Source organism: Microtus ochrogaster, chromosome 22, assembly GCF_000317375.1.
Source record: "Microtus ochrogaster isolate Prairie Vole_2 chromosome 22, MicOch1.0, whole genome shotgun sequence".
NCBI classification, from domain to species: domain Eukaryota; kingdom Metazoa; phylum Chordata; class Mammalia; order Rodentia; family Cricetidae; genus Microtus; species Microtus ochrogaster.
The window spans coordinates 15,297,308-15,315,668 of NC_022023.1; the positions used below are offsets into that span (position 1 = coordinate 15,297,308).

Below are 18,361 nucleotides of genomic sequence, written 5' to 3' on the forward strand. Positions count from 1 at the left end.
AGGTCCCAAATTCACCTGTCTGTAGCTCTAGCTCCAGGGCTCCAGACACCCTCACACAGAGATACATGCAGGCAAAACACCAATGATCCCCCCCCCAAAAAAGAGAAACTATGAAAAATACTATCTGAGCCTTTCAATTATCATCCCCTCCCCCCCCTTTTTTTTATTTACCAGGGTTTATTTTATGTACCCCATTCCGGGCTTAAACTTAGCAATCCTCCTGCTTCTGCCTCCTGAGTGCTGAAATTAAAGGCATGTGCCTTGCCACCAAAATGTAGGTGTTGAATATGAGTGGCGGGGCTGTGTTCCCAGCACCCCGCTGCCCACATGGCTAGCTTTACCCAAAAAAATTACACTGTATTCATTTAAATACTGCTTGGCCCATTCTCTTCTAGGCTAATTCTCACATATTAATTTAGCCCATTTCTAATCATCTGTGTGTAGCACCTCAAGGTGCACTTACCGGGAAGATTCTAGCCTACGTCCATCCTGGGTCGGAGCTTCATCACGTGTGCCTCAGAGAGCAGAGCTCTCGCCTCTGCCCGCAAGAGTGGAGCATCGTGTCTCTCTGAGGCGTCTGCCCCCGAGAGGAGAGCTGTCGAGTCTGACCTCACTTCCTCTTCTGCCCAGCATTCTGTTCTGTTTACTCCTCCCACCTATGCTTTAACCTATCAGGGCAAGCAGCTTCTTTATTTAATTAACCAATGACCTTCCTCCATCACTCTCTGGCTATCTGCTTAGGTGACGCCTTGCAACACAAGTCGTTAGCACTTTCTGCTACCAGCCTTGCAATTCCCCCACCCCGGGTGGGGCACCTGGACTGGGAGTATGTGGTTGATGCAGAACAAGCAATTAAGAGTTTGTGTTAAGCTATCAATAACACACATGTGTGGACTCCTTTCTACAATATAGAATACAAATGTGCCCTTATATTACAGGATATACAAATGCCACCGTCTGTCCTTCCTGCCTCCTCTCAATAAAACCATGTCTAAAGAGCCTGTTTATGAAAGGTATAATAAAAATATATCCATTCTGTTGGAGTAAGAAACGGCGCTAAGCACAAATGCCAGCAGGTTGCCCAGGTGTGGTAAATGACGTGCTGTTGGCACTGACTCTCCTAACATCCTGGACCTGAAATCATTCCCATTTTAATGTTTTTGCTATTCTACATGTATGCGTATTTTGCTTGAAGGTATGTCTGTGTATGCAGTGCCCATACTAAGGCTAAAAGGGAGTATCAGATCCCCTGGGACTGGAGTTAAAAATAGTAGCTGCCATGCGAGTGCTGGGCATTGAACTTGGGTCCTTTGGAAGAGCAATCAGTGCTGGGGATCTGAACTCAGGTCCTCACGCCTGTGCAGCAAGCACTTTATCCAGAGCCACGTCTTCATGCCCAGACGCACCCCTTGCATGTAGAAAACCCTCACTAGACAAAGCACACACAAGCTCTCTACACTTTTTACTCTTTATTTTAAGTAAAGAAATTCCATTGAATCAAAGATAACAAAATTACAGTTTTTGTTTGTAATGATCTTTGTTGTTCACCACCACACGGAATCAAAGGAGAATCAAAAGTAACACGAGAACATAAAACAATCAAGGACGCCGTCGCTTAGTATAATTTCTTAATAAAGGTAAATATCCTAGTATTTAGAAAAAGTTGCATTGCTAAGTGCAAGTCCGAAACGCCTGGTGCTGGGGGAGTCAAAAGACGCAGCAGCACAGGCAGGGGCTTTCAGAGCACGGACTCCAAAATACGGTATTTCCAGGGCAGCATCTGGAGTTCCGCAAAACCCAAAGGGAACAAAACGAAATGAGTGAGAATCAGGAATGTGAAAGTGATGGTTCTCAAAAATCAGTCTGGAAGCAGTTCTGCCAACGCAAGAATGTGGTTGGTTGGAATTGGGGGGGGAGGGGGAATGGAGGGAGGCGAGCTGGCCTCCTCCCCCACCCCAGCCCTGGGTCACTAAGGCCACGGCAGTGGGGGGAAAGTGACTCAGGTACAGTGAAGGTCTGCCTGAGGCTGTGGGAGAGACCCAGGTCACCTGGAACGGGTGTGGGGATGGGGAGGTGACAGGATTCTACACCGACTTGTGCTTTAGGGAAACTAAAGAGACCAAAATGGAGATCAAAGTGAGCCTAGCTCCTCTAGCCAGGAACTGGGTTCCTGCATGGGAGCAGCCTGAGAGAGCAGTGATTGGCCTTGAGGACCAAGGAGGTTGGCAATTGTTTTAGGTGACGTTGACTGCTCTGTGGGTGTGGTCTGGGGGCAGAATGCCCACTTAGACTGAGGGTACTTCTGCAGGTGTCAGAAGTGGCCCGTCCCCAGTTTATGGCAATAGAAGATTACTTGGCTAAAGGGGACCAGAACGGGGAGACAGAAGGTTATGGATTTTGCTGACAAGAGTCTAGTTAGAGGCTGAGAACTTTCACGAGACTCAGGGTGTCAGACTTAATCTACCAATTAGAAATTAATTTCAACTTCTGTATTAGGCATCGGTGAAAGCTCTACCTACACACAAGCTAGGAACACAGTTGGAAAACATGGAGGACGGACTCTTCCAAAAGGGACAGCGGTCTAGGTTCTGGGTGTCTGGGGACTGTTGGCAAGCCGGACTGTGTGGCCTGCTTCTAAGGCCCACGACCAGAGGATGCCGGGCTGTGGCAAAGCACCTGGGGGCAGCAGAGACAGGCCGGGGGGACAGCCTTTGCTCTGGGTGCCGTTCTGGTTCCTTAGCCAGCAGAGGCCTGCTCCTGTGTCCTTAGCTGTAGCTACAGTGCAGGACAAACAGTCCTGGTTTATGAGGAGGGGACATTGTCCTTTGCTTAGATACCAGGTGGAAGAAGCCTGGTCCCTAACCGCTTGCCATCTCAATGCCGAGCATCCGAGGGATCCAAAGTGGCTTTGAGAAGAGTAAGGCAAAGAAGACAGGTGGAGGGGCGGTTCCAGACCGCTCGTGTTGGTGGGGGTGAGAGGTGGGGGGGACGTTACAGGAGCCTCCGGGCCACCTGAGGAAATTCTCTGGCTGACTGTGGCTTGGCTTCAAACTTTCAAAGCAGAAGAGTTTGAATTCTTCAGTCAGTGTTGTCATACCAGGGGATTTTCTAGAGGCAAGTTAAGGCTTTCTGGGTAAGGAAAACAGTTCCAGGTGAGACCGTGACAGGACGCCGAAGTGACATGCTCCCTAACAACTTTCCTGTATGTCTACAGAGAAACGCAGGACCTTCCAACTCCACTTTGTTTGTTTGTTTTTCCAATTTCTTCTTCTGTCCAAACTGTCACTCAAAGTCAGAATCAAGGCCATGGGAAAAGAGAAGCCTCCCCCATCTCCAGCACCTGCTTCCGGGGCAAACACAAACAAGAACACATGTGCTTGTGTCCCCAGAGCTGGCAAACTCTACCTCAAGTCAGCCACTTACAAAGAGAGCTCTCATCCGGATGCCAGCCTTCTCAGCTCAGCTACCCAGAAGGCTCCACTGAGGGCAGTCTGGGTTCAGAACCAGCCTGCACAGGAAGGACTTCTGGCAACCATCCACGCTTTGCCTGGTCACACTGAAGGCCGGAGGTGCTTTCCTTATGACTGGTGGCCCTCGCCTGTCACGGTCACAGGACCACCCTCAGAATGGCGAGGAAAATGCCTAAGACGGCTTTGGACTCTGTCCAGGGTCCTGACTAGGACAAGCTGAATGGGCACGCCCCTTCTCTCCAAGTCCTCTCAAGAAGAGCCTAGGGGTCACGAGTCACCTGTTTCTACCCGCAGCTTCAGACAATGGTTAGGAGCGACTGAGCAAATGATCCGGAAGTGGACAAAGCAGTTTTAGAGATGATGCAACATGAGTCAGAGCCACTGGGGACGAGAAGACAGGGCTCCTGACCCTGGTAATGGAATGCCATGCAAACAAAGGAAGACCTCCCTTCGGGAACATCCCAGGAGCTCCTAAGGTCCCCGTAACTGTGAGATGCCACAGAAATGAAAAGAATACGGACGGTATGGCAAACTTCCCGCCGCCCTTCTGCTCAGGGGTGGACGATGCGAAGTCATCGCAGTAAAAACAGGTTCTCAAGCCTGGGAACCTCCCTGCTAACTACACGGTCTTGATCATTTATTTTTTTTCCAAGCTAATTTGACTGAAGACAATGTCTTCCAATTATTTGGGAGGGAGGGATCACAGCTAGGGTAGTGCGGTACCTTCCGCACTTGGGTTTTAATGCGATTTCTGCCATAGACTTGTCTAGTTCTCTATCACTTACATTCCTGATTTTTAAGACAGAATATTCAAATGTTCCCCACAACTTCAGTCTTTGGTTCAAGTCAGTCCTTGAGAGCCAGCGGGCAACACATCATCATTAGAAGTGGATGACTCTGGAAAGAAAGCAAGGGAGCGCAGAGGAAGGGGAGGGGCTGACCTACATGAAGGGCTGTCCCCTCATTCATTAGGCAAGCTGCCACCTCCACATTCATGCTTCTGTGCTCTCATTCAGGGGCCAACAAGAACTCTCCTGTCAGACGGCCATGGCCACGCTCTCATTTCCGTGCCCGAGGGCCCGGGGCTGGAATAAAGAGCTCCAGTTGATTTCACGAGAAGCAAAATGGAATGCCAGTGCCATTCAGAGCCGCACACTGCGGAGGCTGCAGCTGGCACAAGTCCCCTCCCCCAGTCCTAGGGGCTGGACTTCCAGTGGTGTGGCAACAAAGGCTGCGCCCCAGCTCTGCCTCTCTTTGGTGGGCCTCCAGGCCTGCTGCAAAGATCAGGCTTCCAGGACAGTCCCCCACATCCTCCTAGGTGTGACAACAGGGCGACTTTTCTCTGAAGCAGGTGGTACCCAAGCTACTGCTCAGTCAGGACTTGGAAAGAGTCCTGATGACCTCAGGCAAATGGAGGGAGCCCCTTACTAGGGATGGTGACAACTCTATTCCCTTATGGCTTTCTTTCCAAGTCTTAAGGGATAAAGGCAGCAGCAGGAACTCTGTGAGTCCCCTAACAGCTGCAGTTGGGCGGAGAGAAAACTGACAGAGAAGAGTTAGCTTCCAAATTGAGGGATGAATGATAAAGTGCCAATCTGTGCCAAGGGAACATAAAAAAAAAAAAAGCAACAGAAAAATGACAACCATTGGTGGGACACGGTGACAGAATTTGTTGAGCGTGAAGAGATTATAGCAAAGGAAACTGGGGACCTCAGCCAGCTCAGTGTTCCGGGAGAATGTCCATTCAGGACGTTACGGGGTGACCTAGTGATTTTCAGGGAGCAGCTCTGCAGTATACAGACATTCCTGTCACAGTCTCTATTGCACCTGCAGCCCTGAGGACTGGCGTTCGGGGGTACAGGTGGCTCCATAAATATCCACACAGACCCACTACTCTATTTCATTCAGTCCTGGAGCCAAAGAAGATGAAGCAGAGAAAAAAAAAATATATGTTTTTTTTTTAAACAGTATCCAGGCAATTCATTCACAGGTCCATTTAATTCCAGAGAGCAGCTGCGGATTTTTCAAAGTGAAGGTTCTCAGGGATTCAAGCGCCACAAGGATAGGAGAAGAGGACTTGAGCCCCAGAGTGACGCACCCACTCGAGCAGACAGCTTGGGAAGCCTCACCCAACAGACAACACACAGAGGCTATTGAATCACACGCTGACTTCAAAAGAATACCCTGCCCTCTCAGCTGGAAATCCATGTCTCCAAACTCAGATCCGACTTTTGAGTTGTTTGGTATCAAAACTCAGAGTGACATGGACCTGGGATGAAAACCCAAAATCACAAGTGAGTGATTAAGACTCTAAATCTCTTTATGTGAAGTGGGGAAAGGAGAAAGATTGCAAGCCCTGTCATTTGCTCCCAGGCTCCCCAAGAGGGAGGTTCACTCAAACCTCAGTATACCGAGTTTGTCGCTGGACTTTAGAAAGGGTGGTCATCTCAGCAATCTATCTGGTCCAAGTTCCCCATTTAATAGGGGAAGAGAATCAAGTCCAAAGGGATTTATCCAGGGTCACACATCTGGGAAGAAGCAGAGCTAAGGCTCAACCCAAATGTCCTCTCTCTTTTAGGGACACAGCATTGAGATCACACAAAGGGAGTCATACAACAGACGGTGCTGCTTCAGAGGTCTCTGGGAGCAAAGAGACACTGTGGCTTATTAATGTCAATTAAATGAGCCACCAAGATGTTCCTAATTTAAAGGGGCTGTATTACAGTATGGGGTTTCCCTCAGTTTGCTGGGTGATGAGAATTCCCTGGGGCACTTGTCAAAAATTAAAATCCCCAGACCCCTCCTCCCCAAACCCACTGAGTCAGCCTCTCCGAGGGGAGGGATCCGAGAGGCTGAAATTTTAGACAAGTGCCCCACGCAACTCTCAGCAGCAGCAGCAGCAGCAGCAGCAGCAGCAGCAAGGCGGGAGGAAGGTGTCTCAGGAAGACGGTGAGAAGGAACTGGCTTTAGACTCAAGAAATTTCTTTTGTTTCAGTGGCAAAACTCAGGCCCAGGAGGCACCAGGCTCTCAGACTTCCAAAGCGAAGTCCTTTCTTCAGCATTGGTCAGAGATGCTGACTTCTTATTGAGGACTCTATGAGGGCACAGACAACCATCACCAAGTGACTTACATCCTTCACAGTTCTCAAAGAGAGGCCTTTTGATTGGCAAAGCAAAACCGCAGCTCAGATGCGGTCCTTAATAGGAAAACTAGATACAACTGGCGTGAAAGCAATCAGATACTGAAGCTGGACAGAAGGGTGAGAATCTTGTAGCTTGCCACCATGGCTAACAACGCAACGGAGAAAACCCGTAACTAAGCACAAAAATAGCCTGGAGCTCCCAGGAAGAACCGCCTACTTAAGACAGGTTGCATGATGGGGGGACCCCCCACTGATGGTATGAGGTCAGATCCAGGTCACTGAGGGAGATGGGAGACCTGAAACAGCCGCGGGTTCCAGAGGAGGGCTGCAGGAGCACGCCAGAGTCCGGAGGCCTCATTCGAACTCAGCCTCCATCTGCTCCGTGTCTGAGCACTGGGACTTATTCCTTTCCCACTGGCAAATGGCGTTGGCATACTCCACCACCAGCTTATCCATCCACGTCAGTGGCTCAGGGAACAGCACGGAGCCCTCGAAGAAGCCCAGGTGGCCCCCGTGCAGAGGCAGCACAAACATGACGTTCTCCCGTTTCTCTGTAGGGGGAAAAGGCAGCAGAATTACAGCATCCTATTAACTCCAGAGCAAGAGGGCAAAGGCGAGGAAGCTGGGGGGCCTCGGCATTCCTCAGAGGGTACCTAAGTGGGTATCTAACCACGCACACCGTGCTGTCTTTCTCAAGGGGACAGGCAAGCCAGCAGGACCTCATGAGTTTGGTGTAAAATGGGCACCAAAAGGCCGGACACATAGCTCAATGGTAAACACTATCCCGGCATAGGGAAATCCCAGAGTTCAATCTCCAGCACTGCCAAAAGAAATAACACCAGTTCATAGAATGGGTACCAGAATTCCTTTGAACCCATACTTAAAGCTCCACAAGCCCAAGCTACACCCTGCCCCTCACATAACTAAGTTATAACCTTAGGGATAAAAGAGAGTGAACGAGGGAGTCTGTGCTTTCTCATACCAGACGTCAATCTTCAGGACTGCGAGGTGTGTAAGAGATGCCCAGGTTCCCAGTGCCATGATTTAAATGGCTATCCTGAGAGCTGAGGGCCTGAAGCTGGACTTTGGGTCCATGTTTATGTTGGTCTCCATGGCTACTGGAGAGGTGCAGAGAAGAGGCAGCCAAGTTCACCAGGAAATATGTTTTCCGGGGGGGACAGAGTGGACGAGGCCTTATCTCACTTCCTCCACTATTCCTTTCTGGTTGCTATTCTGTGGGATAGCTAACGCCATCCCGCGAATGTTAGTTTTGGTCCAGGAGATAGGTGCTGTTACGCGTGGCTGAGTGGGCTGTGGTGTGGTCTGCTGGGGGGTCTTGAGGGTGGCTGGGGGTTGACAGGAGACAGTTTTTGTCATGAAATAGGCACCCCCCCACACACACATGCAGTCTTTTTCCTGAGCAGGAAGAAGCTCTGTGAGGGGGCTTCTTCTGCTACCTTATCTGCTCTTGTAGCTGTAGTGGGAGGCGGTGGCCGGGGCCATAGGGTTAGCTCTTCCTTTAGACCACTGTATTTATAAGAGGAAACATAATCACAGAGGTCTGTGGAGATGATACCCCAGGGACCTGACACTGTACCGTGAAGTAACTGGAGCCCCAGGCTTTCCTCACATTTCCTCCCTCCGCCTCCCCTGTAGCGCCAACCCCGGGATAGACTGACAGACTGACGTTCTCTGCCATTTCAGCTGCTTATAACCTCCAGGCAGATGGAGAGGCAGAATGGGCTTTGTTTTCTGTTGCCTTTTAGGGCAAATTTTCGTTCTAAATCTCTCTTTAAGTCAGGCTCTCCCATTTAACAGAACAATAGCTCTGAGACAACATCCCTACAGAATACTCTTGGTGATGGATATCAAGAATGGTCCTGTCTCCTGCACCAGGATGGAAGTCTAGAGGGTTCTACCCAGGGGCCTTTGCCAGTCAATGGGCTGCCCCTCTCCCCTGAGGCTTGTCTCCATCTGCTGCCAGAACAGCGAAAGGGACAAGATGGACAGCGGTAATCTGCTGTGTGGCTGGGAGAACAGCGGGAAGAGACTCACCTGAGAGAGACTTTGGAATGGTCAGAAGGCTTTCGTGCACCAAGGGGTCGTCAGCGGCATTAACCAGCATCAGAGGCACGTATATCTGCAGCAAGAAGGTACACTGATGTCACACGGCCCACTCCCTCCCAGACAGGCCTTTGAAGCAAAGGGGAATGTTCAGGGCTCAGTTTGTCGGGCTGGAGCCTTAAGGATGCCTCACCGTCACTGGCAGCGAGAGGAAGGACAAGTCTGCTGTGATCACCACCTGGCAGCAGGTCAGGGCCTAGGAGATCTGTGTGCTCATGGGAGACGGGGCTTAATGTGTCCTTATTCACAAGTGTTTCTGATTATCTTTAGTGTTTCACATTAGCCACCGTTCTCAGAAAAATGGCAGCATCAAGATGTCTGTCTGTCTATCTATTATCTATCTGTCTGTCTGTCTGTCTGTCTGTCTGTCTGTCTGTCTGTCTATCTTTCCTTTGGCTTATAGTATAAAAATAAAGTGACGTGCACCCCAGTAGAGGGAAAGGAGACCTTTTAGAAGAATCTGAAAGATGCAAACAGGAGTGAGAGCCAGGTGTGTACCCTCATAATCCCAGAACTTGGATGGCAGAGGCAAAAGAATTCTGAGTTCAAGGTCAGCCTGGGATATATATATATATGTATATGTATATGTATATGTATATGTATATGTATATGTATATGTATATGTATATGTATATTTATCTCAATACTCTATTTCAAAAACCCAAGGTTCAGAGATGTCTCTCAGCGGCAGAGCACTTAAGTGGCAGATGTAAGGCCCTGGGTTCAATACCTATTTAACAAAACTGCACAAACAAACAGGAGCGGGTTGGTGGGTGGCAGGGAGCTCTTGGCAGGACTGTGCTCAATATGCATATTAGTGAGACAGATAATAAGATCCTCCTTTTGGTTTAGAGTAGAGAGGGTGCTGATGGGGGCACTCAGACTATGCTGAACTGCCACCCTGACATACTGAATGGCTGTGCTCTCCTGACACTCTGGCCATAGCTGAGACAGTCACAGAATTATAACTTACAGCCACCCCTATGGACACAGACACATGGGGAGTTATGTGCTGGCATAAGAGCAACGGTGCACGGCAGGAGGGAGGAGTCTGGCTCAGTGCTGGTTCAGGAAATACGGGAATTGTGTTGGCCACCAACTTAGTAAACACAAGGTTTGCTGTAGGTGCTAAAAGAACAGATCAAAACCAGTCTACCTTTAATTTTTTTATGCATGTGACTCATGCATGCGAGGTCCGAGGACAACTGGGGAATGACTCCTCTCCTTCCACAGTGTGGGCCCTGGGTTTTGAACTCAAAGCACCAGCCTTGGTGGTAAGCACATTCACCTGCTGAGCTATCTTGCTGGTCTTCTTTTTGCTTTTGAGTTGTGGTCTTTCAATGCAGCTCCCGCTGGCTGGATATATATATATACACACACCAAGTTGGCATCAAATTTACAGCAATCCTCCTGCCTCAGCTTCTTGAGTACTGGTTATTATAGGTGCATGTTACTATGCCTCGTACATGTTTCTTGTCACTTTGATACAGAATTCCCCCAATTTATTCTGTGTTTACCAGATATCTGAGAGTTCAGTACTAGACAGCATGTTACTAAGATACAAATGACCACAAGAAGGGGTTAAGGGCTGCAAGAAAGTCAGATGGATCTCCCACGAGTGTTTTTATTACTATATAGTCAAAGGATGTCTGAGGATAACCTGGCTGCCTCAGGCAATTTCACAGACTTGAGAGAAGCCTGGTCTGAGCACAGCTCTGGGACTTAAGACTATGGCAGTCACAGCGAGGGCGACCGGCTCAATAGAAGGTCTGAGTGACAAACTAGCGTGGCGTGATGGTGTTCGGATTCCGGCTCCGCTTCCCCAGGGAACTTAGGAAGGGTATTTGCTGTACCGCGGGCAAAGCTGGCTGCGGTGACACTGATTCTGAGGCGGGGGCGCCACTCACCCTGTGCAGGTATCTCATGCAGCTTTCTTCCTCATAGTATTCCTTCAGGGAGTTATAGCCGTGGAACTTTCTGGAACATGAGCACACACATACACAAAGGCAAAATGACATCTGTTATAGAGCTGAGCCGACGGCTCTCTACTTTCCACACTAACTCACTGCAATGGCAGAAGCCACACTGGCAGCGGCTTCTCTATGGTTCTAGCTATTGCACCAAAACGAACGTAGGTGGCAGAGTTTGGAGTCAAGAGCACGGGCTTAGGATCTGGATGCAAATCTGGTTGGGCAATCTCAGGCAAATGCTCAAGATTCCTGGGCCTTAGCTATCTCACTGTAAATTGGATCAAAGACAAGACCTTCCTTGATGGTGTTGTGAGACTTACTATATGGAAGGGCTTCTGTCCGCCCTGCCTGGAGAAATCTCAATCTCAACTGTAATACTTATCATTGTCTACTGCATCTTTTTGAGGTAGCAAAAAATCGTTTATCATCTTTGACGAGATACTCAGGGTCACAGACATGTATGAGCTAGAACTCCGTTTTCAGCAGAGTTACCCTGGAGCCGCTGGAATAAAGTGTGCTTGAAGTTACCAGTTTCCTCCACTCCAGGAGCAGTACCTGTCACTGGCCACCTGAGGTCTCACAACACCGGGGAGGCTTGCAACTCTGCTCAGCTCTGGGCTGAGAGACCTGGAGAGTTCAGTTGGGGCTCAGATGCCCCAAGACCCCAAATTCTATTGTGGGCCAGAAGACCTCTGAACCTCCCTTTCTTTCCTACCCAGGGAGGAGCCTCCAGGCTCTTGACATCCTGCCTCCTCCCCCAGAGCTGAGGATCTCTTCCACCTCCAGCCTTCTTAGGTACCCCAGTCTGGAAATGACCCAGAAGGGTCCCCTAGTGGGAGGCGGCTGTGTGCAGAGATCACATCCAGGATGTGTGACTCTGTTCTCTGTGGTCTCCAAAGCATTCTGTTCCTCCAGCATTGCTGGTGACCACTCTGGGAGGAGGCTGCCAGAGCGGTTTGATTACAGAACCGCCGCCACCCAACACTACAGATGATGAAGGCCTTCGCAAGAACTGAGGGGCTTTTCCTTTTGAGCTTAAATTAAGATGATGGATAGGAAATTTATATTACGTTAAAATTAAATTACTTTTCTATTCTTATGAGGAACCACAGCAAGTTATAGCCTGTACCCCAAGAGAGCTAGGCATTGTTTATTTCTGTGGTGGTTTGAATGCAATTGGCCCCCATAATCTCATAGGGAGTGGCACTATTAGGAGGTGTGGTTTTGTTGGAGTGGGTATGACTTTGTTGGAGGAAGTGTGCCACTGTGGGGGAGGGTTTTGAGGTTTCCTACGCTCAGGATACTGTGCAGTGTCTCAGTCGACTTCCTGTTGCCTGGAAGATGTAGGACTCTCGGCTACCTCTCCAGCACCATGTCTGCCTGCACACTACCATGTTCCCCACTATGATGATAATGAACAGAACCTCTGAAACTGTAAGTGAGCCACCCCAATGAAATGCTTTCCTTATAAGAGTTGCCATGGTCATGGTGTCTCTTTGCAGCAATGAAAACCCTAAGACAATTTCCATCTTTTAAATAGACTAGCAAATCCATAGTTTTTATTTGCTCTGAGAAAATAGTAACTGGCCCCTTTGAATTTACCAGGTTTGAAAGGATAGTGAGAAAAAACATAGAGCTCTCACAGCCTCAGGCCAATGGCCCGCTATCTAGGAGGACCTGTCTGCTATGTCTAAAGGTATCAAAGGATTGTGAAGTGTGAGAGACAGGGACAAGGGGTGAGGCCAACTCTACAAGTCAAGTTTCTGACTTCAATTAGAAGGTGCTGGTGCCAGCAAAGGTGAGATCATAGGAGCGCAAGCCGAATGAGAGAACCGGGTGGGGATTACATCTTCCACCCAGAAGCATCTTCGCTTCCTCCCCATGCCCAGAAAGTGGTTCCATGTGTTGTTGGAAACCTACAGGTCTCTTGGTCTACCTTTGGCCATCTGCTTTTGATAGATTCAGCCACCAAAGTCTGGATAAACATCCTGAGGATGTACAAAAACTACCCTGCCCACTGCAAAGGCAGACCTGGGGGGTGCTGATCTTGTCCTGTGTTGAGGCAGGACATAACAGTTGCCGAGGGGCACCACTAGGTGGAGACACTTCACCCACCAGTTCAAGCTGCCCGTGCCACGTGGTCAGAGGCTTTACCCATTTCCAAGAGATGAGAACTTTCCTACGATCGCTTCTCCTAAGCATTAGACTCTGACTGAAATGAGAAGAAGCCGCTGAAGCAAGGGGAGCAAGGCAGTGGCGTGGCAGAGCAGCCTCTGGCCCAGCCTTGGGGACCCACCTCATCACATTGTCATCAATCTGCATCAGGGATGTTGCTGTGTAGAGCCGGCTCAAGTCTGTGTCCTCCAGGCTCTGGGGTTTCTTAACATGGTCTCCAAAAAGAGCTTGTCTAGAACAAGACGCAGAAGTGAACAAAGCGGTGCCAAAGAGAAGCCACCACGGTGGAGCTGGCTTTCCTGGACACAGGCAGACCAGGAGCCCCAGTCGCCACGGGACCAGAGTTACGGTAAATTAGACATACAGCCCTCCAGCCTTTTATTTATTTTTGGTTTTTGTTTCCCTGTGTTACTGGGGATTGAACCTAGAGTCGTAGGCATGCGAGGCAAACACTCTATTGTAGGCTGCAGCCCCAGTTCTTTTTTTTTTTTTTTACTTGTATTGCTTATTTATTTGCTTTTTTTTTTTCTTAAACACAGGGTCCCCTGTAGTCCAGGCTAATTTTAAATCTCCCAGGTAACCAAGGATGACCTTGGACTCCCACTTTTACCTCCCACATCCGGAGATTACAAGAATGTGCTATCATGCCTGGTTTCTTTGAGCCTTTAGAATATAATATCCAAGATGAGCATGCATAGGAAAATAAACATTAAAGCCCTCCTTTCCTTCCAGGGTACCAAGATAAACTGAGGACTAGGTTTCAAGTTGGCCAGATATTACACAGTCTTTAGCACAGGGGAGGAAGCCCAGGAAAGCCTTTTGGAAGAGTGATAGGCGGCGAGCCAAACACAGAGACTCAGGTTTACACTGATGTGGATGCTGCCAACTGTTGGCAGGCCCTTGCTCCCTTACAAGCTGCTTGTGTTGCTTAACAAAGAAGCTAACCAGAAACCCCTTTGGCATCTGGCTAAGTCAGCAGCTCTCCACGGTGTCAGCTGAAAAGCTGTCCCTTGGTAGCCACAGGCAATTAGTTTTAGGATATTCCTCAGATGCCGGGCGGTGGTGGCTGCAAGCCTTTAATCCTAGCACTCTGGAGGCAGAGACAGGTGGATCTCTGTGAGTCTGAGGCCAATCTGGTCTAGAGAGTGAGTTCCAGGACAGCCAGGGCTACACACAGAGAAACCCGGTCTTGAAAAACAAAGCAAAGCAAAGCAAAACAAAACAAAACAAACAAGAGGATATCCTCGGAGATCCAAATCTATAGATACTCCAGGATTGGAGGGAGGTAGTGGTGGAATGGGGTAGGGCAGGGTCTCTTCGTGTTCCCCAGGCTGTTCCCAAACTCCTAGGCTCAAGCAATCTTTCTGTCTCTTCTTTTTTGAGTAGCTTGGACAACATGTGCCAGCATACCTGGCTTCAGGATGTGCATGTAACCCTGCCATCTCCTGCATGCTTAGTCACCTCTCAATGACATTAGGGATGGAATGAAAACAGTTGCTAGACTTGACTATACAATTTAGGAGATGGGTGAAAAACTTGCAGGCGTGAGGGTGATCAGGCTGGCTAGGCTGGTGACCCCCTCCTCCCTCACAGCTCTGTGTGTCTCTATGGAAACTGCATGTTTGGTCAAAGAGGATGGCCTTCCCTAAAGAAGAAATGGTCTTTGGTCAAGGACACACAAGTAGCTATGACCCCCTGCTAGGACCTCCAAACAAACTCTCAGGAGGTAAACTTGTACACTTTTGGCACAGATAAAGCCAGGGTTAACCGTGATCTCCACCCGCTGTTGTTTGGACCTGTGCATCTGTGGAGATGGAGGAGTGGGATCCATACAGAGGTCGTTTCTATGAAGAGGAACGTCCGTCCATCCGTCCGTCCGTCCGTCCGTTTAGGACAAGACAATGAAGGTAGGGATGACAATGGGCAGGGTGGACTTCCCTTCCAAGCTGGTGTTCTCAGTCACACAGCTAAGGGAGGACTGCGTTTGCTTTGAGGGTTGGCGCGACAGTAGGAAACAGTCATGCCAGAAACGCAGGGCTCTGTATCCATTTATAACCTCCAAAAGGAGATCAGCATCCTTTCTTAGGACTTACTTTTTCCCAAATAAGGCGGCAAAGGATTGGATTCAGAGCCTAAATTTTCCCTCGGATTTCAGTCAGTTGGCTTTCTGTGGTAAACACACCAACATGCCTTCCCAATTTGCTAGCAATTGCATAATGAACCTCCAGGACTTTTTAGCAACACTCGCACTTTCTGCAAAACACATCTTCCCTCGGAGGACTCACTCTCCATTCTAGAGGTGCAGACATAAGGTCTTAAACACTCTAACTTCACCCGACGGCTAGAGAGCCTCAGTAAATCCTCAGACCCACTGGAACTTCAACTGGGCTGCCTCCAACTCAGTGGCCAGCATGTGATCACTGTTCAAATCACATAGTTGAGTAGGATTGTTGACTTTGCCTCAGCACAGTGGGCAGAAATCTTTCCTCAACCAACTTGACACAAGGACCTGAGGACATGCTTTGTAGCTTTGTAGTATGAGGGTTTTGTGAGCACCCCCCTTGCTCATGTACCATGTGACTCCACCTACTGGAAGCTCAGCGTGGCCTGGGGTGTGTGGCTAAGCTGGGCTAGACAATGCTGTGTTAATCACTAGGGCGGAGGGTGGAAATTAAGAGCTGAGCACTGGGGCGCATACCTGGGGACCCCATATGCAGAAGACCACAGCAGGAAGATTGCTTGAGTTCAAGAGTTTAGGGTCAACTTAGGCAACACAGTGAGACCACAGCTAAAACAAGCAATTCCAACCTCCCCTCACCCCCAAAACACCCGTCAAAACAACCAACCAACCAACCAAAAGGATCAAGAGACAGATCACTTAGAATGCGTTTTCTTTTCCCTCAGGGCATTGCCAAGTGTATTTCTTGAGCGTTCCTTGGGTGCCAGGCTCTAGGGCAGTGTTGGGACCCTTTAATACAGTTCCTCAGGCTGTGTGACCCCCTACATGAAATTATTTTCCTTGCTACTTCATAACTGTAATTTTGCTACTGTTATGAACTGTAATATAAAAATATCCATTTTTTTGATGGCAGCCCCTGTAAAAGGGTCGTCCCCGAGGGGGTCGAGACCCACAAGTTAAGAACCCAGAGGAAGCCTCAGACAACCAGCTTGATGTGAGAAGGGTGACCAAGATGGGCCTCAAGGGACAGTGTGGGCCCCGTGGGCAGATGCTGGCAAGGACAGAGGTGTGGAGAGGCCAAGGGAGCAGGGGTCTCCACAGGCTCCAGTCTAGTTAGAGGGAAGGGAAGTGCCATGGAGAAGCGAGAGAGACCAACAACGGGAGTAACCAGAACAAAGCCATCGCTGACACCCCCTGGCCGACTCCTGCTCCCTTCCCATGGCTCGAAGGGCCTGAGCCAAAGCAGGCACTGACACGCTGCTCTGAGCCTCCTGCCACGCGGCTGAAGCTGAGGACTGGCCAAGACCCAGGGCTGAAGCCCTTCCCAGCAGCCTCCTGAGGAGGAAGGCACTTAAACAGTGACAGGCGCCATCACGGCTGCTCTCACTGGGTACAGAAGCCCCCTCATCGCGTCTTAGCAGGAGTTACGGAGGCATCTTCTGAGACAGAAGGGAAGGGGGCATACCTGTGAGACAGGATGATCTTCTTCATGTTGTCGGCCATGAGGAAGTTGTAGAATCGGCGGCACTGGTCCCACTGCATGAAGGTCTCCTGGGCCCTGGAAGAACCACAGCAGATGAGAGGCGCCATGACTGCGGCGCATGCTGGCTCGTGCCCGTGTTGGGTACCAGCTTTGACGCGCTGCATCCAGACAGTTGGGGAGAGGCCACAAAGCCCTCTGAAGATGACCCTGCGGGAAGCCTCCAGGGCCATAATGGCACAGCTGGCTGCTGGTAGCAGGACCGACACCTCCTGGCCTGCCAAGAATCTGCTGCTACTGCTTAAAAAAATAACTGGGGAGCATAAAGGTGCGTGTGATGTGCGCACCAAACAAAGGCTGAAGCTTCATGTGGAGAAGAACATGCTTTCCGAGAAGCCCCTAGCATGTAAGGGACCTCCCTGAACCTCGTGGGTAGAAACGCAAGCCACATCATCACAAGCAAGCCACAGGCGGGACACTATGAACACGTGCCTAACGTTCTTTCTCTCAACCTTCGAGCGACAGCCCGCTGTGCCTCTACTTGGTTCCTCCTGTCTTGACCTTCAACCCCTGCGGCTGCTTGCTCTGAGAGTCCTGTCCTGGTCCCTCAGAGGCCCTGTTTTCTCTTGATCTCATTCATTTCTCCCTCTGCTTAGATCCTGACTGGGGAGCATCCTTGCTTTCGTTAGGACCTACCTAAGAGAAGAGGGGCTGCAGAGGTAAGGAGGGGAGGGTGGTCCTGGCCATACAGTTAGGTGCCAGCAGTGCAGAGGGTTTTAGGTGCAATATCACGGGTGCTCATTGCAGAAAAGTCCCTGAGTTCACAGGGATCCAGAGTCCAAGGAGGGCGAGGACATAGATGCTGGGCCAATGAGCCGCACGCCACTGAAGGGCGGCAGTGTCTGCCTGGGATTTAGGAGATCCAATGAACAGAGGGGTGGAGCGCCCCCACAGGAAACTCTGGCGACACAGGGTACCAAGATGGACTGTAAGTATCACTCACAGAGGGATGAGGAGCGGTGGGGTCATGAGAGCACACGGGAAACTCTGAAGGGGGGCAAGAGAAGATGCTATAGTCTCAGATAGCCTTTCGAGATGAGTGGTGCACACACAAGGAGAACCGAACTCAGGGGAGTAGAGAGAACCCCAGGGGAGGGGCTGCTGAGGTGGCTCAGTGGGCAAAGGTGCTTCCTGCTAAGTGACCAGCTGAGTTCAGTCTGTAGATCCCACATGGTAGGACAGGACTGAGCTTCAAAAACTGTCCCCCGCCCAGGCACCATGGCCCACACCTTTAATTCCAGCACCCAGAGGAGGCAGAGGCTAGCCTGGTCTACATAGCACGTTTTAAGCCAGTCATGGCTATCCACAGAGACCATTTAAACAATAAAATTGTTCTCTGACCTCCACATGTGTGCTGTGGCATGAATGCACACTCATTCCCCACAAACAGACAGACAGACAGACAAACAAGCAAAGGTAATTACAGAGAAGATCCCAGAGATACCGCTAACATCACGTGAGGTGGGCAGGACCCTGTGATGGAGACTGTGTGGCTACTCAAAACCCTAGAGGAAAAACTTGCAAATTATGTTTGTGGGAGCTGCCTGTCAGGTGTAAGAAATGAGTTTTATATTTGGGATGCCAGTCAGAATGCAATGCACTTTCCTGTTCCACCTGCCCAGCTGCCATGCAGGGATGAAATGCCTCCTGCCTCTAGCATCTGCAGAAAGAGGTTACGCTGGTCTCATGTATGGAATGTTCCTTCCTTCCTTCCTTCCTTCCTTCCTTCCTTCCTTCCTTCCTTCCTTCCTTCCTTCCTT

At 49.8% G+C, this 18,361-nt stretch overlaps 1 protein-coding gene across 1 annotated transcript in view; it reads right to left on the bottom strand.

The window, feature by feature from the left end:
* Window positions 1-1,454: 1,454 nt before the first annotated feature.
* The window catches only part of Abhd2 (abhydrolase domain containing 2), a 90,548-nt gene continuing 73,641 nt past the window's right edge, over window positions 1,455-18,361 (bottom strand). The window contains exons 7-11 of the mRNA XM_005357731.3: window positions 16,527-16,619; window positions 13,004-13,114; window positions 10,645-10,714; window positions 8,669-8,753; window positions 1,455-7,164 (exon numbers count right to left, since the gene is read on the bottom strand). Of these exons, the coding sequence (XP_005357788.1) occupies window positions 6,968-7,164; window positions 8,669-8,753; window positions 10,645-10,714; window positions 13,004-13,114; window positions 16,527-16,619 (556 nt within the window). The 3' untranslated portion in view covers window positions 1,455-6,967. The remainder of the gene's footprint in view (window positions 7,165-8,668; window positions 8,754-10,644; window positions 10,715-13,003; window positions 13,115-16,526; window positions 16,620-18,361) is intronic.